Source organism: Lolium rigidum, chromosome 3 (genome assembly GCF_022539505.1).
Source record: "Lolium rigidum isolate FL_2022 chromosome 3, APGP_CSIRO_Lrig_0.1, whole genome shotgun sequence".
NCBI classification, from domain to species: Eukaryota; Viridiplantae; Streptophyta; class Magnoliopsida; order Poales; family Poaceae; genus Lolium; species Lolium rigidum.
In genome coordinates, this window is record NC_061510.1 from 97260605 (window position 1) to 97279735 (window position 19131).

General features: G+C 44.1%; 1 protein-coding gene across 1 annotated transcript; it reads left to right on the forward strand.

Moving 5' to 3' along the window:
• Positions 1-6286: 6286 nt before the first annotated feature.
• LOC124695228 (uncharacterized protein At5g41620-like) lies at positions 6287-10589 on the forward strand. Its single transcript, XM_047228104.1, has 3 exons — positions 6287-6652; positions 6743-6835; positions 9306-10589. The coding sequence occupies exons 1-3, from the start codon at positions 6287-6289 to the stop codon at positions 10587-10589; spliced, it is 1743 nt and encodes a 580-aa protein (XP_047084060.1).
• The last annotated feature ends 8542 nt before the right edge of the window (positions 10590-19131 follow it).

Consider the following 19131-nt stretch of genomic DNA (forward strand, 5'->3'; position numbering starts at 1 on the left):
TCTTCCTTGTCGGTATGATTTGCTGCTGCTCGTTCTTCTTCTTCCTCGGCACCGATGCTAGAGGGAGTTCCTCGGTTTGCCCGGCGGATGGCCCGGCCGCGGTGCTTGGACCGGTCGGTTGACTCGAGTTTCCTTCCTTCCGGAAGGGACACTTTTCGCGGTACTCAAAGCCAAAGATGGCGACGGCTGCTGCAGGCGTGTTGGATTGGTGTCCATGCCTTCTCGGCGCTGGTGTCAAGGAAGGAGGAAGCAGCGTGGTGGCAATTACACCGTGGTCGAAGATTTGGGTCTTCTCTCAAGTTTATGGGATGATGACACGGGGCTCCGGAGATCTTCATGGGTTATGGTGGTCTTAGGGTGTTCTGGGTGTTCTTGGTCCTTTGTATTTGTGTTTCTCTGTGCTTGTAAGGGTCAACAAATTTGTATCTTTTCGTGATATGAATGCAGAGAAATTCTCAAAAAAAAAAAAACTTAAGCGGCGATCCGGAACGCCTCCGCTCAGGAAATGAGATGGTCCTGAGTAAGATGGGCCAGGCCCATGTTAGGTAAGTGCACCAGTTTATATAGTAGTTTTTTTTGAACTGTACGTGCACCTGTTTACATAGTACGGAGTAGTTTCTTTGAACTCGTTCGAGTATGTTTAGATATGAAACCGAAATTTTTTTAAACTGAAAAAGTTATAATTTCAAAAATGTTCACATACGGAAAAGTAAAATTTTAAAAATGTTTAGAGTAAAGTGTGTTCAAATAATTATTTAAATTTATAAATTGTTCAAATTCCAAAAAAAATTGAATCTAAAAAGTCCATAATAAGAAAATTCAAAACAAAAATGTTGATATTTAAAAAATGTTCAAACTTTAAATTGTTCAATTTCGGAAAAGGCGAGCCTCAAAACCCTGAGGTGGGACCATTTAACCTGGCGAGCCTAGTTCGGTCGTACATTCCAAAGTTGATCGTGTCGTTATCTGTTTGCTTCGATTTGGAGGATTTTTCTTGAAAATATTCAGATTTTGAATAAATGTTTAAATTTGAAAAAATGTTTAGATTTTAAAATTGTAAATTCAAAAAATGTTCAAACATGAAAATTGTTCAGATCTCAAAAATGTTCAAAACTAAAAATTATTCTAATGTGAAAAAATGTTAAATTTTGTAAATGTTCAGATTTATAAATTTTTCAAACTTCAAAAAATATCAAATATGAAAATATTTATAACTCAAAAAAATATTCAGATTTAAAATTGTTCAAAATAAAAAATGTTCAAAGTTAAAAATTGTTCAAATTCGGAAAAAACTAAAATCTAAAAAAGTTCAAATTCTAAACATTCAAATTTTAAAAGTAAAAAAAAGTTCGATAAAACCAAAACTGGAGTGAGAAAACCAGCTGAACCAAAAAAAACTGGAAGAAAAAGCGAAACAGAAGAAAACCCGAAGGGAAACTCCTGCCCTCGCTAATGGGCTGGCCCAGCCTACCGCGCTCTGAGCGGAGCCAAGAATAGCGCCCGCTATGAGCGGGAAATAGGTTTCGCGGTCGGGGAGGGGTGCTCCTGTACATCGCTTTAAGCGATGCTAAGAGACCGAATCGCTCAAGGGAACACGACCTGGGCCGGCCCATTTGCGTCCGCGGTCGCTACACCTCCGATCGATGGGGACTCAAATTGCTAGATTCTATCGGTATGGTTTTCTGGTGGATTTTTTTGAAACATATTTAAATTTGAATAAATATTCGAATTTAGAAATCGTTCAGACTTTGAAATTTTTCAATCTAGAAGTTGTTCAGATTTTAAAATTGTTTAAATTTGAAAACTGTTCAAATATGAAAATTATTCAAAATTCAAAAATTGTTCAACTTAAAAAAACCTATCCGAAAACTGTTCAAATTGGAAAATGTTCAAATTTGAAAATTGTTCAGTTTTAAAAAATATTCCAGTTCGAAAAAAATGTATTTCAAAAATTGTTCAGATTTTGAAATTGTTCATATTAAAATAATAAAAATAGAAAAAAGATGAAATATGAAAAAACCGAGCATAAAAAAGGAAAAGCCGAAGAAGAAAACTGTTCAAATATGAAAATTGTTCAAAATTTAAAAATTGTTCAACTTAAAAAAACATATCCGAAAACTGTTCAAATTGGAAAATGTTCAAATTTGAAAATTGTTCAGTTTTAAAAAATATTCTAGTTTGAATAAAATGTATTTAAAAAATTGTTCAGATTTTGAAATTGTTCATATTAGAATAATAAAATAGAAAAAAGATGAAATATGAAAAAAACCGAACATAAAAAGTAAAAGCCGAGGAAGAAAACAGAGCAGCAAAAAGAAAAATCGAAGAAAACCGTGAAGGAAACAGCGACCTGATCAGCACAGAAACGGAAAAAATCTTCTATCGGTAATATTGGGCCGGCCCATGAAATTCTGTCTCTGAGCGGCGCCCCAGATACGCATCGCAATAAGCGATGAATAGGGATTGCCCTCTGGAGGCACTCGCTCGGGACAACGCCAGTTAGCTGCTGGGCTGCAGCTGGGCGATCTTGATGGGCTGGAAGGGGCTGAGCTGCACCAGAATAGCTATTTTGAAAAGAATTAGGGCATATCTGCTCCCTTGCCTACATGGGCTCGACCCGGGCATCAGCCCGTCTAGCCCGGGACCTGGGTCCTCCACTGCCTCCCTCGCTGGCAACACTGCGCCCGTGACACCACCGGCGGCTCCCCTGGCGCCTGGCTGCGGGGAACAACCACCACGCGAAGACGACCCATCCACATTACCGCCATCCGGGGCCCACGAACCTCTCGCCGTGTCGGGAGCCTGAGTTGCTGTTGGCCGAAGGCGACATCGAAGCCGAGGAAGGTGGGCCGTGCGGCAAACGCGGGGGAGAGTCGGAGACTAGCGCCTCCACGTCTGATCTTGATGTACCGTAGCTTCTTCGCCCGCCGGCGAACGGCCCGCCCCTAGTGAATGCTGCCACCCCTCTGTCGCACCAGCGGATCCTCAATGAACAGAAGCCAACCCTCCGGGATGTGCTTCGGCGAGTCTGTCTCCGCCCAAACCTTGAATCTCTACATATCATCACGACGCGCCGTCAGCGCCGCCACATCCACCACAAAGCCCGAGCCATCCAGCACCGCCTCCGCCGTTCTCCGATGCCACGCATGAGCCGGGACACCCAACAGCTCCAGAGGCACGAGATACGGCATATGCTCGCCGTCGCCTGAGCCTGCCTCAACCACCCCCTCAGGGAGAGGGAAAACCACGACGTCGTCGCTCGCCCCGAGTCACCATCCTGTCCCGCAGGCGCGCGTCACGGCACATCACGAGGAAGTCCTCCGGCGAGAACGCCCGAATGGACATGTTCGATGGCCCGATGTTGAATTCCCGGTGCATGGCGAGCGCAACATCCGCCAAGTCAACGTGTGGCCGAGATCCAATGATGGTAACCATCAAAGCCCGCCAGAGCTGCTCCTCCATATGGCCTATCTCCTCCGAGTACTCCAGGAAGCAAGCGGACACCACGGGCGCCGCCGAAGCCACGCCAACCTCATGCGCCAGAGATGGCAGCACCTGCACCGGCAGAGGAACGAATGGCACGCAAACGTCGGGCCGTGGGCGGAGGACTCCTCAGAGCCCTCGCGCACGACCCTACTCCACGAGCGTTCCACTTTAACAGCTGTCGGCGGGGGCCCCGGAGGTGGCGTCCGCGGGGGGTGGGGGGTGGGGCGTTAGGTGGACTTTTATATGTTGTATTTCTTTTTTTATTATTAGCTGTGTGAATCTGTATTACCATTTAGGTACTGGGTGTTACAAGACTAGTTTATTGGTATCTTCATGATACTAAGATATTCTTTTTATCGAAAAAACAAATTGCTAAAATCATAGCTCCGCCATCACGAGCTCAATCACCGTCCGCGCATGCAGATCTGCAGGCCAGCCCAGTCCCGGCCAGCAGCCGTCGCCGTCCGACGACGTGCACACCGATGCCTGAGCACCACCTCGCGTATCGCCGTGCCGGCCACGGCCAAATCCGGCACCGATCCGGCGGGTGCCTGCGTGCGTGTGATCAGCACGACACGAGCAGGACCAGTGCTCGATGGATGTCTGCTTTGCTCCTCGAGATCTGAGAGCACATGCTCGCTTCGCCCCTGATTCTCCTTGGCCTTCCATCCGTGCCACCCTGTGGGTGAACAAAAAAGCTTCTTTTGATCTCTTCCCCATGTGCGCCATGAATTGAATTCATCTCCTTTACTTCCTCAGGGCAGGTTAGTCCCTCAGTTTTTAGTTAATTCAAGTTCCGAGTTTAGTTAAAGTCAAATTTGATTAATAAGGGTGTGTCTAAGTTTTATGTTTCAGTGAATGTGTTTCAATGTAGGCCTAAATAAAGTACAAACAACAGCAAATACGAATATTGAAGCAGAAACAAAATCCAACGATGGAGCACGTGACTGAGACATAATATAAGCTACGTCTCACCTAGCTGAAACTTAGCAATTTCCGATTAATAATATATACAAAAATATCAACATCTGTAATACCAAATGCATATGATATGAAAATATGATTCATGACGACTCCAATATTATAGATTGTGTTGATATTATGTTTTAAATATTTGGTCAAATTTTACAATGTTTGATTTTGACTTAACCCAGAACACAAACTAATTGTGAACGGATGGAGTATCAGTCACGTGTGTATCATTAGGTCGTCTATTTGACCTATAAAATATAAATTATACTCCAAGAATTATACCATTACGTTTATACATCTCAAGTTTGTAATAATACTTTTCTATTATAATACACACAGGACTAATAATCCTGGCAGAGGGTATATTTAAATAGTTTCTTTAGATAAAAGACTATAAAGCCCAACTTTAAATCATTAAAACTAGCACAGTTGAACGATACATAGTGTTGAGGAGAACACTCTTACAAAGCAGAATAAAAATCATGCCAGAACAAGAAAAAACAGACCACGTTGGGTGTCACATGCTAAGCTAAGTGTAAATTGTGTGCTAATGACCTAGCTATTCACCTATACAGTAGTACATAATTAAGTTCTGTCCAGATTCATTTGTTGCTTCAAGTTGAATGAGCTACTTCTCATCCTTACTTAAAGCGGACCAGGATGCCAAAATGCAGCATTAAGATTGTAAACGTCTTTCAGTTTTCTATGCTTTGTGTAAACGTCTTTTCCCACTTGAACAAACGAATCAATCAGAAACACAAATCATCAGTCTCCAATCATACGTATCAGACATACAGATACAGCTCATGCTGCTCTCAATCTGCTGCAAAGGACACACATAAACACATCCCCACACCCCATATAGGCATCCGTCATCCTGTCACCTCTTGCCCCCAACTCGTGTGCCCAAACAGCTGCTAATGCCGCCTCGGTCATGTCATCATGGAGCAGATGATTTAAGCGTCGCAACTAACTAGGACTTCGCCTAGCCTCTTCTCGTCCTCTTTGATGGGTACGTTAGATACTTCATTATTTACAGTAATTCTTGGCGCCTTTTACTTCGAAGCTCTTTTTTCGGTTCTTGCGTTCTGTTTGAGGTCGGGATTACTTTGTTCAGCAGATGTTGACATCTTATTTCTTTGCCGTATTAGTGCTTGAACTAGCAACTATGGCTCAAAGTTCCATGGAGATTCTTACTTTTGTTAGTTCCTTGTGCTCTTTTCGCCATTGATTTAGACAGTTCGAGATCATTTGAAAATGTGGTCCTATTACACTGGGCATAGCGCCTTACTACTCGGTAAGCGATTTTGCAGATACAAACTTATTTGTTCACCAAGTCGATGATTGTTTGTACTCTGCTGATCAGTTAATCAAGATGGCTGCATTGCCAGAAACATTTATTTTCTTGGTTCGAGCATAACCCGTTCCATGGTTCTTCCTCTGCTTAAAGGAGATCAGGAGAGATCCTAGTTGTTTTCCCTTTAGGTGTTTGAAGGTCACATTTAGCTCTGGCTTGCTTCTTATTCCTTCCACTAAAAGCTGCCCCATCCTCCTTTTCCCTTTCACAGTTGATGTGAGTGTGACATTGTTCATCCAACTACTGTTTCTTGATTCTATAAAAGGACCACACCGATCTTGCTGTCCGTGTTGTTGCGCAAAAAGGCAAATCCAAATCTAAATCCAGACGCAAATGCAATACAGTAGCATTATTAGTGCTAGCTGCATCAATCGCTGTCTATCCTCTTGATCGCTTGTTGATATATATAGCCTAACACCATTACTGTTCTTGCCTAGAAGAAGCAAGCGCAGGACCGAGTCCAAGGCTGCAATGCTGAGGCGCGAAGCGGATGTTGCTGCTGCTGTTGAGGGGGTGACGCCGAGGCCTTGCGCGACCAAGATCCGCAAGCGGTGTGCGCTGTCGTCGTCGTCCGGCGCTTCGGACACTCTGAGTAAGCTGAGGCTGAAGCGAGGCGTGGTGTTGAGGAGCAGGAGAAAGATGTCGCAGTCGTCCTTGAACGGGCGCTGCCGCTCCGACGGTATGCACTCGTCGGTGTCGGCCCGGAAGCTCGTCAGCGCTTTGTGGCAGATGAACGAGGGAAGCTTGCTCGAGGAGGAGGAGGAGGCCGGTATCGCGAGGGACGCGGCTGCGCGCTGGGGCTCGGCGGCGCACCGGCGCTGTGCGTCGTCGGTGGAGGTGGATGTCTCCTGCCGATCGCCTCGTTGCGCTTTATCATTAATAGCCGTTTAGTTTCTGCGGTTTGATCGTGATTTTTCTCTTGTGTAGATCTCGAAGAGGTCAAGAAGGAAGGGCAAGGTTTTGGATGCTGATCACGGAGAGTGGTTTTCAGATAAGCTGAGTAATGGCGGCAGGATTGGGGTAATTAAGTCTGTGCTTTCACAATGTTCTTCTCATCTTTGCTACTGTATTACTACTGCTTATCTGACTTAATCTACGGGATAATCTTCTTTTATAGTAACAATCTTACCGTTAGTAGGTCAAAGAACTGAAAGTATGCCCCTGACTCTGCATTTTGGATGCAAGCCATGGAGCCAGTTGTCTCCGGACCTCACACATAGTATGTTGTAATACTACAGTAGGGAGAACTCAAGCCTGACATTGAACATGGCTTGCATTTCCAAGGATGCTTTGTGACACCTTTGTCCAGTTTCCATATAGACTACAAACTAGGCTTTGCAGTATTGTACAAAACCTGACTTGTTTATGCACCTACTATTGCCGTTCATCCACCCCTCGTCGTGCCTAGGCTGTTGATTAGGGAATGCACTAGGCTAGTGATTGAGCAGTTGTGATCTTGTAGTTATATGCGGCGTCGGCGGTCGACGGCGGCGTAAACTAATCGATTTTGATTTGGAACCATCTCGAATGGCATTGCAGATTCGATCGGCGGTTGTCCAAGTTAGTAGTTGAGACATGTTTTTCAATTGGTGTTCAGCAGTTGTAGACGAGGGCCATGACAGCCTCAGCTGCGACTGTGTGTCTGTCAAGACAAGAGCTCCTCATCATCCCATGTCCTTTCTCTAGCAAATCATTCCTTCTGCACCTAATCGCACGTAGCAGAAGTAAGAGCATCTCCAGCCGTGTCTCTTAAAACATCCTAAAACGAAATTAGATCGAGACGTGTTTTTTTCGTGCCGCGTTTGGGGACGTCGCTCCCCAGCCGCGTCCCCCAAACGCCGCTCCCAAACTTTTTTATAGGGTTTTCGAAAACACAACCATTTATTAAATATAGCATACAAAATAAATATGTTTACCAAAATTGTTTTCAAATTAAAATACAACAAATAATAAAGAGTGAATTCTATTTTTTACCCTGTAGTTTGACGTTTGTAACACTAATTACTCCATTTAGCAGAAATTCCTTTTTCTTACCCCATTTAGTGAAGTTTGTGCCGGTTTGTACCCTCTTAATTCGTTTACACAGTCACACCATGTTCGCTCTCTCTTGGCCATGCTCTCCTTAACTTCACAATAATCTGTATTACTAGTACCACACTACGGCAATAGCATGGTACTCTCGTGTATTGGCAAAATAGAAAACTCTTTGTGGGATTGTGCAACCAAATCATTGCCGACATGAGTTGACGGGTACCACGACACCGCCTTGTTCTGCTGGCTAGAGACAACTAAACGAGAGTAATTGTTGGCTTTCATTCTAGTGCACTAGTTGTAGTCGACCGATTGATGTATGTATACTTGGTTGTACTCTTAATACATGCATTTTGTTCTTGGTTTGGTACTAGTACATAGCAACACGCCGGGTATGCATGGTGTAGCTTCTCCGGTAGGTTTCAACCAATAGATTGATACAACTAATCTAGGAGCATCTAGGAGATGAGATCAAGGAACTGATACCCAGGTTGTGCAGCGACCAGTGAGAGAGGGCGCGATGTGCCAGATGGCAGTGTAACACAGGTTGGAGAGTAATGGGAGGAAAATATTGTCAAGGATAAAGTGTATTAGCTCAAAATACACCCTCAATGATAAAACGCAAATAACACGATAACCTGTTCCAGCTAAAGAAAATGATAAAACGTTAGATGGGGTAAAAATTGGCACAAATTCTTCTAAATGGGGTAAACTGGAAGACTTTTTGTTAAATGGGGTAACTGTTGTCAGGAATATGAAACTAGAGGGTAAAAAATGGAATTTACTCAATAATAAAACAAGTAAACAAATGTAATAAATGGGACTAGATCAAGGATGTCCTGGAGGGACGCCATGATCAACAAATGCTCTTGGATATCATCGTGGGAGGCTTGCTCGTCCTTCAGCAGTTGGACATGCATCTCATCGTCGCTATCCATGTCTGAAGCAAAATTAATGGTTAAAATTCAGTCGCGGCAGACGAGGCAACGAACAGCGGCCTATCGCGCCTACCTGACAAGGCGTCGAACACATTATGTGCGCGGAGGTGGGGCGAATTTGACGGCGCGTTCTGGGACGCGCTGGCAAAGCGGTGGTGGAGAAAAGGCCGGCGAGAGAGCCGGCCGCGACGACGGTGCCTGCCCGACTCAGAAGAGATCTGCAGTCGAAATGGCTAGCAAATCGAGCGGCGGCAGAGAGGTGGGAGGGAAGACGCGATGAGAAATAAAAGGCGCGAATCAACGATTATGGCGCAGAGATGCTCCGAGCACGCTGGACACCGTATTGAACCGCGCCGGACGGAAGGAGGCTTTGAGGCGCGCGGTTAGGAACGAAATTTTATACGACCCATCCCAAATCACTTTGAGACAGCTTTGGGGACGCGGGTAACAATAATCGAGTAAAGTCTTAAACATGTTTACCAAGTTCTACGAGAAGTTCTGAACCATCTTTTTTTCTTCAGGTGCAGGCATGCGCTGCAGACTCAAGCTCCACATGTTCAGTGGACAGAATGGCACACCTGCAGGACATGTACCACAGTCTGACGGCGTCCAAGGAGCTCGTCAGAGTTCTCGGCAACATCTGGGGGCCCGGTGTCCTGAACCCGTCCACGGTCTCGCTCCTCTCCGCGCTTCGCTCCGAGCTTGACCTCGCGCGCGCCCACGCGCGGCAGCTCGCGAAAGAGCAGAGCCGCCGCGTCGACGAGGTCGAGCTCCTGAAGAAGCGGCTCGCGGTGGAGGTGCACGCATGGAAGAACAAGAAGAGGGAGAAGGTGGCTGCCACCGTGCGTGTCGTGGCCGACCAGCTCGACGGAGAGAAGAGATCCAGGCGGAGAGCGGAGAGGGTGAACGCCAAGCTCGGGAAGGCGCTGGCCGAAACGGAGAGCTCTTTGGAGGAGGCGGAGAGGGAGCTTCAGAGGGAGAGGAGGTCGAGGGAGCGCCTAGAGAAGGTGTGCGACGAGCTCGTGAGGGGCGCCGCCTCGTCGTCCTCGACCGCGGACAGGGGTGGCGACGTGGAGGAGATGTGGCGGGACTCTGAAAGGGCACAGGCGGAGCTGCACAAGGAGAGGGAGATGCTCCGGCTCGCCGATGAGCTCCGCGAGGAGAGGGTCCAGATGAAGCTGCATGAGGCGAGGCTCCAGTTCGAGGAGAAGAACGCCGTCGTAGAGCTGCTGCGTGGCGAGCTCGAAGCCTTCCTGGAGACCAAGAAGCAGGATCATCAGGAATCATCTGCCGCGGATGCCGGTCACGATCACCAAGCATCTGAAGTCGATGGTGCCAACGACATTGCTCCTGTTGCTGCCAGTAATAGGACGGGTGGAGAAGAAGACGACGACCGCGAAGAAGATGATTCAGGAGGCAGCGACATGCACTCCATCGAGCTGAACATGGATGGCAACATTAAGGACTGCGGCTGGAGCTACAGCACTGCTGCCAATTCCAAGGACATGTCGACGTGCAAGAAGGCAGCGTCTGCGAGCAGCACGGGAACGCAGTGCGCCGTGGATCCGTGGGCCGGCGCCTCCTTCGACCGGGGATCGCTTCAGGAGTCGGAACGAGGCCAGCAGTGGGACGTCGACGACGAAGGGTGCAGCGACACTACCAGGGACATCGACGAGGAGTCGGAAAGGTACCTGGCCATCAAGAACCTCAGGGAGCAGATGCTGGCCGGCCATGGGTTCATGTTCATGTCGCCAGCAGACGAAGGAAATGCCGACAGAGAGAACAACAACGCTAGTGTGATATGACAAAATGAGGAAGCGGGGAACGCTGATGGCATTGACAATTTGGCATGGAGCAATGAGTTGGATCGATTGGCCGGTGTTAAACTCTACCAGTTATGTTCTCCCCTAGAATTGTGTACATATAAAAACGGATTTGACAGAAATTATAATTTTTATTACCTTTCAGTCTACTCGTTACCCATTGAATTTGTCTGGTGATCCATACTAATATGATAGTTGCGAGTGCGAACCAAGATTCTTGTAGTTATAGGTGGGTTGCATCTGACATTTTTCTAATTGCAACTGAGATTTTCGTAGGTGCAAATGAACTGCAACTTTCGAATTACAACTAGGTTGTAACTGAGAAAAATAAATATCCGCACTTTTAGATTTACTCCAAGATTCATGCTAGCCTATGAGTTGTACATGAGTTGTAACAAGGTTTGTGCCAGAGACTTGGATGACATCGTGTCTGACTGAGATTTAGTTAAATCTAAGTTATCTAAGATCTTGAGGTGCCCATATATACGCGTACCCACAAGTAAGTTGCCAGGGTTAATTTCCCGTGGGGCAGGCAAATCTATTTTTCTATTTCTTTTCCAGAAAAAGCATGGACGTCTAGATCAAAACACCGGTCACGGTGCACCACGGTTAAATAAATCGAACTTGCCCACTATACAATAGTCCTTTTATTATTTGGGTCCTTATTATTTAATAGAGATGTGAACCTTTATATCTATCTATTATATATTAAAAGTACATTAAGGACTAACCAGAAATTAGAGAATTAGCTAGAAAATCCCACAAAAAACAGAAACATCGGGCCGTTAAATTTTGTTGGTAATAGATCTCAGCCGGTAATTTTATTGATCAACTCTCACCCACGATCCGTCCCGTACCCAATGAAATCCATCGACACAAAAAAAAAACAGTTTGGAAAACACGTAGAAAGAACCAACCCTAATTTCTATGCGATGGAAGAAGGAACACTACCGCCGCCCATGGCCTTGCATCAATCGGGGGAGTCATAGAAGCGGAAAAGATTTGGCACTTGGTACTGCTTAAAGGAAAAGTCCTGCCGCTGCTCCCGCAATGCCGACCAGCGATGGAATTTCTGGCAGCTACGCAACGCCGGCCAGCGATCGGATTTCTGAGGTTCCTAGATCCTCCACGTTGGTAAAGCTGCTCACTGCATGTAGTCAAATTTTTATTCTTTCATGTCACTCCACGCCTAGAGGCTAGAGTGGCTGCTGATTGACGATGTGTCTCACAGCATGCAATCTAGGAACTTGTGTATATTGTTTGAGACTAATTTGATCGGTTGATTTGCAGATTAATTTCAGCGGTAGGGTTGATCCGTGGCATCGCTGGAGATTCAACTACAAGTACTCAAGCATAAAGCATGACGCGCCTTGCTACAATCTTGTATTAACCATCACATGCTACTTTATTTTTTTGCAAGTATAGATGTTTTTACGTCTGAAGGATATGCACGCTGAAATCAACACCGGCAAGCTGCTGTAGTTCGCTCAATGAAATTGAGCGGCTACAGTATCAGAAATCTACTAATATATTTTATGGATATATGACAGACGAGGTACTACAGTACCATGGACTCATTGATTTATTTGGACATGAGAAAGAAGAGATAATAAGAGAGAACATTTAATACAGGTTAATTATGTAAATTTTTAACTTTTTGTCTGCTTATAAAAAGGTTGTCATACTTGCTATTTCTATTCTTTATAGAAAATATAATTTACAAAACGATGTTTGTTTGCTCAAAAAGTTGTTGCCCCCAGTTTATTCCTTTGATTTATCCTTCTGTTATTTTGCTTCTCACATGCTGCCGATGCAACGTATTTGAATCTGCTAACGTTTTGTATTGTCAGATTTATCCTCCGTCATTCGCTTCTCACACGTTGCCGATGCGACATATTTAAATCCCCTAATGCTTCGAAGCATGATGCAGCCACCGCCGTATTTGCCTCTTATTGGCCTGTCAAGTCTCCAATCTATGCATAAGCATCAGCGTAGTCAGGTTTTATCTTGCCTCATCCATACAACATTCAGCCATGCAACTATGCAAGACTGATCGAGCCATGCAAGAATTAGCGTCATGCACAAAGTATGCCAGCGTTGCCACGCTGCAGAACTCATGATTTTTCTCAACCCTAAATTATCGTTGCCCCTCCTGACCATAATCGTTGGCACAGGGCGCTATACGGATTTGCATATGGCTGCATGCAAACAGGTGGATGGATAATTAGCTGTGTAGAATGCATGAATACACGTAAAAGGAGCAGAATCGATGGAAGCGCCCCTAACCAGCAGCGTAAGATCAGATCAGGTACGTATACACATGCGTGCAGCAGTTTTGATGCATTAAACGCATCTGCATGCATCTTTAATAATAATAATTAGTTATAACGTATAATTATTTTAAGCCTAAGTTGTATCATGTTATCCATTTGTTCTCTGATTTTTTATATCCGCTTAGTAATTGTATCTAATATTCCAATTTTCTATAGAAAACTTAATTTACAAGACAAAGTGTTTGCTAAAATATTCTTACATTTGTAATTTCTCTAAAAAACAAAGTTATGTTGTTGCACCTTTTTTCTGTCCTTAGATTTATACTCAGCTATTTTGCTGGCCTAATCAGAACCGTTTCGGTAGGATAAGACTCATATACACATAAAAATTATTTGTGAAGATAAGGTAATATCTCAGTGTAACATTAGTTAAAGGATATGTATGGGGGTACCCTTTTCGTGTCCTCCGATTTATCTTGCAATTTTTTGTGTAACTCTACTATGGCTTTATTTTTACGTGGTTAGGAGACAAACTGGAACTGACAATTCTGTATGAGCGCTACTGCTCTTCGGTCCAGCTAGCCAAACTTTATTTAAACTGGTAGGTGACAACATATCGAAGATCCACTTCTCCGGTGTTGTTGGGCTAGGTTTTCGCATGACGTACAATGTTCACCACACATTTCTTTGGGTGTTGAACTCAGCAACAAATTATTAGAATTAAGATTACTAATTACCGCATCCATGGGTTTTGTTTATGTTCCTCTTCTATGCTACATTTTGTTTCCAACTTTCCTTTTTTAGAAGAAGATTGTTTTTTATTGTAGAGAAATGCCGGTTCGCGCTATCGTAAACTTTCCGAAGATCTACTTTGAGGCAGGTCTTGGCAGCACTAGAAGAAAGATGAAAGTTCTGAACAAGCTCATTGGCAATAAGAATGTTGTCATTGATTCTTCGGCCCTTAATGAAGGCTTGATTGGCTTCCGGAGATGATATCAGCCAGCAAGCGCAGAGTGAGGTTTTTAGATAGAAATGATGAAAAAAAAAGTGACAAAGAAAAATGGGTCTAAATGTTCAGTCCTATCAGCAGTCTCAGTCTTGGGGATTAGAGTAATGATAGTATGATGATCTAAACGCACGTGCACGTATCTTTAACAATAATAATTACTTATAACCTAGAATCATTTTCAAGCCTAGGTTGTATCATGTTATCCATTTGTTCTCTGATTTTGATACCCACATAATAATTCCACCTAATATTCCAATTTTCTATAGAAAACTTAATTTACAAGAAGAAGCGTTTGCTAAAATATTCTTACATTTGTAATTTCTCTAAAAAACAAAGTTATGTTGTTGCACCTTTTTTCTGTCCTTAGATTTATACTCAGCTATTTTGCTGGCCTAATGAGAACCGTTTCGGTTGGATAAGACTCATAGATTTTGTATAAACTTGTCATGTGAAGTATTTTTAGCCGTCACCCCCATCCCCGTGTACACATCATTGAAATCAATATTTGTTTTGTAGTAATTTTGTATTGTAGGCATATTAAGTACTAAATATTTTAGCATACGACAATTGACTAATATACATTATCTAATTTACAAAATCTGCTTTCAGGTTAGAACAATGTTTTTAAGTCGAGCCAATCCTTACTTTCGAGGTTATTTATGACATTGTATTTTTTTTACTCTGCTAAACCATGTTGGTCCTAAAAAAAATCTTAAAATAAATTATTGCATGTTGCTAAAAATTGCATAAAAATTAATTAAAAACAATTAAAGCAGATGCCCGCGCATGTGCGCGGGCCACTATGCTAGTTACTAAAAAAAGTAGTAACGAGACCTTCACAAGCATATGCATAAGATAATTCCACACCCACACCCACCCCAAATCCCACAGTGGTGCGCCGGTATCCATCAGCCCCAACCACACCTGCACGGGGCCAGCGTCCACCATAACCATGTCCCCTCAGTTTTCTCCATCTAGAAGCTCTCTCGCCATCATGTAAGCGATATAGGATGGTGTTTCCTCCAACGAGCGATGGAGGTCAAGATTGCAGTTCTTGTCGGGGAGAGACGACTCGACCCGTTAGGAGGTCCTATTGTGACGTTGAAAGGGGTGAAGTAGCGACTAAAAGGGGGGTTGAATATGACCTAAATAATTTTTAGCTTTTCAACTTGTATGATGGTTGCGGAAACGTAAAGGTGAAGCTTGTGAAAGGGGTGATCCTATATGCAATGCAAACAAGAGAAATGGAAACACAAGAAACAAAGCAAGAGTAAAGGGAAGCGGTACGACCGGAGTAACGAGCGGAGACGAGGCACGATATGTTTCACGTAGTTCCTTCCACAGAGGAGGTATGTCTACATTGAGGAGGTGTGGCACCACAAAGGTGCCAACCGTCACAAAGGCGTTACCTTGTTTCTCATGAGCACACCACAAAGACGTACTCACATTCTCCACTAAGCAAGGCCGGACGAGGCGGCTAACCTTCGCACAAGGTTAGGGCACACTCCACAAAGGACGGAGGCTCCCAACAACATCACGAACTAGTCACAACAAGATCTAACTTCGAGATGCTCTCAACAACAAGGACCCCCACAAATGAGATATAGGATTTCCAACTCCACAAAGCAAAATTATGGGGATCACGAAATTTCTTGTGTAGATAGGTAGATCAAGCCCCCCTCCTTCAATTCCCAAAGTTTGGGGGACTTGGTTTGCTAGGGAGGGAGATCCACGTGATTGAAGCTCAAGAACTATGGAGGGGAGAGTGTGTTCTTTGTCTTGGCAAATCTAATGCGAGGAGGAAGAAGTGCCCCCTTGTCTTGGCGATGAAGTAGGGTGGGGCGGAAGATTTGGCCACCCCTGGATATTGGGGAATTTCCATCCGCCCTAGTTTCTTCGAATTTTCCATCGCTCGGCGTCCGACCGGAAGTATTTTACATCAGGGGGCCGGATGAAAATACTTCCACCCCACTTCTGCAAGTTTTCCAGCCGAACGTAAATTCCTTCCGGCGGCGGATGGAAAATACTTCCGCCCCCATCTCTCGCAACAACCCGTCTTGGTTTTTTGGAGAGAGGGATCGGATGATCCGGCCTGCTGAAACTTCTAGGCTTCATCTTCAATCCTCTTATCTTATACACTTCTCTCAACAAGTCTTCTTCCCCCAATTAGCCAAGATCAAATATCCAATTAAAGAAACCAGACACTGGACCATAGCAAAGGTGGGTCATCATCTGTAGTGCTAAAATTGATTCCTACACTCTTCAGCACATACTGCAAAATTCTATTCTAGTGTTGTTATTAAACACATAAAACCGTAGAGATAGAGTATGCTCTTTCAATCTCCCTCTTTTTTGTGTTTGATGACAACGCATAAATTTGCAAAGCACAATAGATATTATGATAGAAGCACGAGTTTGAAAAAACAAAAGAAAGCCCCCCTCAAAGTGTGCACATTTAACACTTCATTTGAATACAAGTACGCATCAATCACTACTAGGAAAAGGCCTATAGATGCATTAACTATTGCTAGCACACCAAAAAAGGTGCCTGACAAGGTATTAATTTGTCAATGCCTATGGATTGTAGGCTTGGGTTTAGTTGGAAGTAGAGGGCAAGTAGATCTCGAAGGTTTCAGCCGAAAAGTACTCGACGATTATGAAAACTAGGGTTTGTAGACCATGATTCGATCATCTCTGCGTCCCTCGACTCCCCCTTATATAGGAGGCGGAGCCGAGGGATTCGTGCTGTACAAGTTACAAAGTCCGGGAAGGTTTCAAACTCATCCCGTAAGATTACAAATAAGACTTTCTATTACAACTCTAACTTTCCTTAATAATATCTTGGGCTTCCGAATCTTTTTATTCTTCGAGTAGTGGGCCTTCAATAAACGCCGGGTACTATCTTCGGCAGGCCCATTGGGGATGCCTATGTCAGTAGCCCCCGAGATTTTGCTTGAATCGTAGAGTCAGGGAAAATCTCCACTGTTTATTTTTACTCAACAATTTAAACCTTTCTATATTTCTTCATATAAATTTCTATATTGTACAGGGATAATGGTAATTGGGGCTTGTTCATCTGACAGATCAGGTACTAGTTAACTGCTCTAGTGGCAATTGATGTCTACGGGAGCTTCTATTCTTGTAGACAGTGTTGGGCCTCCAAGAGCAGAGATTTGTAGAACAGCAGCAAGTTTCCCTTAAGTGGATACCCAAGATTTATCGAACTCAGGGAGGAAGAGGTCAAAGATATCCCTCTCATGCAACCACTGCAACCACAAAGCAAGAAGTCTCTTGTGTCCCCAACACACCTAATAGGTGCACTAGTTCGGCGAAGAGATAGTGAAATACGAGGTGGTATGAATAAGTAGTAGCAACGGCAATGACACCGGAAAAGTGCTTTGCCCGGGACGATAAACAAGCGGTAGTAATGTAGCGGTAGTAACACAGCGGTAGTAACGCGGCGAGTAGTAACGCAGTATTTAGGAACAAGGCCTAGGGATTACACTTTCACTAGTGGACACTCTCAACATTGATCACATAACATAATAGATAATTGCATACTCTACACTTTTGTTGGATGATGAACACATTGCGTAGGATTACATGAACCCTCAATGCCGGAGTTAACAAGCTCCACAATAATGCTCATGTTTTAGTAACCTTAAGTGTAAGATAGATCAACGAGACTAAACCAAGTACTAGCATAGCATGCACACTCGTCACCTTCATGCATATGTAGGAGGATTAGATCACATCAATATTATCATAGCAATAGTTAACTTCGCAATCTACAAGAGATCATAATCATAGCATAAACCAAGTACTAACACGGTGCACGCACTTGTCACCTTTGCACACATGCGGGAGGAATAAACTACTTTAATAACAAATCACTAGAGTAGCACATAGATAAATTGTGATACAAAACATGTGAATCTCAATCATGTAAAGCAGCTCATGAGATCATTGTATTGAAGTACATGGAGAGAGATTAGCCACATAGCTACCGGTACAGCCCCGAGCCTCGATGGAGAACTACTCCCTCCTCATGGGAGCAGCAGCGGTGATGAAGATGGCGGTGGAAATGGCAGCGGTGTCGATGGAGAAGCCTTCGGGGGCACTTCCCCACTCCGGCGGGGTGCCGGAACGGAGACTCCTGTCCCCCGGATCTTGGCTTCGCGATGGCGACGGCTCCGGAAGGTTTTCCGTATCGTGGTTCTTCGTATCGGGGTTTTCGATCCGGGGGCTTTATATAGGCGAAGAGGCGGCGCGAGGAGGGCTGACGGGGGGCCGGACTATAGGGCGGCGCGGCCCCCCTACGGCCGCGCCGGCCTGTAGTTTGGTGGGCCTGTGGCCCCCTCCGACTTCTCGGTGTGTTCTGGATGCTTCCGGGGATTCTAAGATCTTTGGCTTTGATTTCGTCCGATTCCGAGAATATTTCGTTACTAGGATTTCGAAACCAAAAACAGCAGAAAACGAGAACGGCACTTCGGCATCTTGTTAATAGGTTAGTTTCGAGAAAATGCACGAATATGACATAAAGTGTGCATATAACATGTAGATAACATCAATAATGTGGCATGGAACACAAGAAATTATCGATACGTTGGAGACGTATCAGCATCCCCAAGCTTAGTTCCGCTCGTCCCGAGCGGGTAGAACGATAACAAAGATAATTTCTGGAGTGACATGCCATCATAAACTTGATCATACTATTTGTAAAGCATATGTAGTGAATGCAGCGATCAAAACAATGTATATGACATGGGTAAACAAGCTGAATCATAAAGCAAAGACTTTTCATGAATAGCACTTCAAGACAAGCATCAATAAGTCTTGCATAAGAGTTAACTCATAAAGTAATAATTCAAAGTAAAGGTATTGAAGCAACACAAAGGAAGATGAAGTTTCAGCGGTTGCTTTCAACTTATAACATGTATATCTCATGGATAATTGTCAATGCAAAGCAATATAACAAATGCAATATGCAAATATGTAAGAATCAATGCACAGTTCACACAAGTGTTTGCTTCTTGAGATGGAGAGAAATAGGTGAACTGACTCAGCAATGAAAGTAAAAGAATGGTCCTCCATAGAGGAAAAACATCGATTGCTATATTTGTGCTAGAGCTTTGATTTTGAAAACATAAAGAGAGCATAAAAATAAAGTTTTGAGAGGTGTATGTTGTTGTCAACGAATGGTAGCGGGTACTCTAACCCCCTTGCCAGACAAACCTTCAAA

What these genes read in the sequence shown, in the direction of transcription:
- LOC124695228 (XM_047228104.1), top strand. Translation starts at nt 6,287, where the DNA reads ATGCTGAGGCGCGAAGCGGATGTTGCTGCTGCTGTTGAGGGGGTGACG. An exon ending in GCTGTGCGTCGTCGGTGGAG is followed by an intron (nt 6,653 to 6,742) that starts GTGGATGTCTCC and finishes TCTCTTGTGTAG; the next exon opens with ATCTCGAAGAGGTCAAGAAG. An exon ending in GTAATGGCGGCAGGATTGGG is followed by an intron (nt 6,836 to 9,305) that starts GTAATTAAGTCT and finishes TTTTTTCTTCAG; the next exon opens with GTGCAGGCATGCGCTGCAGA.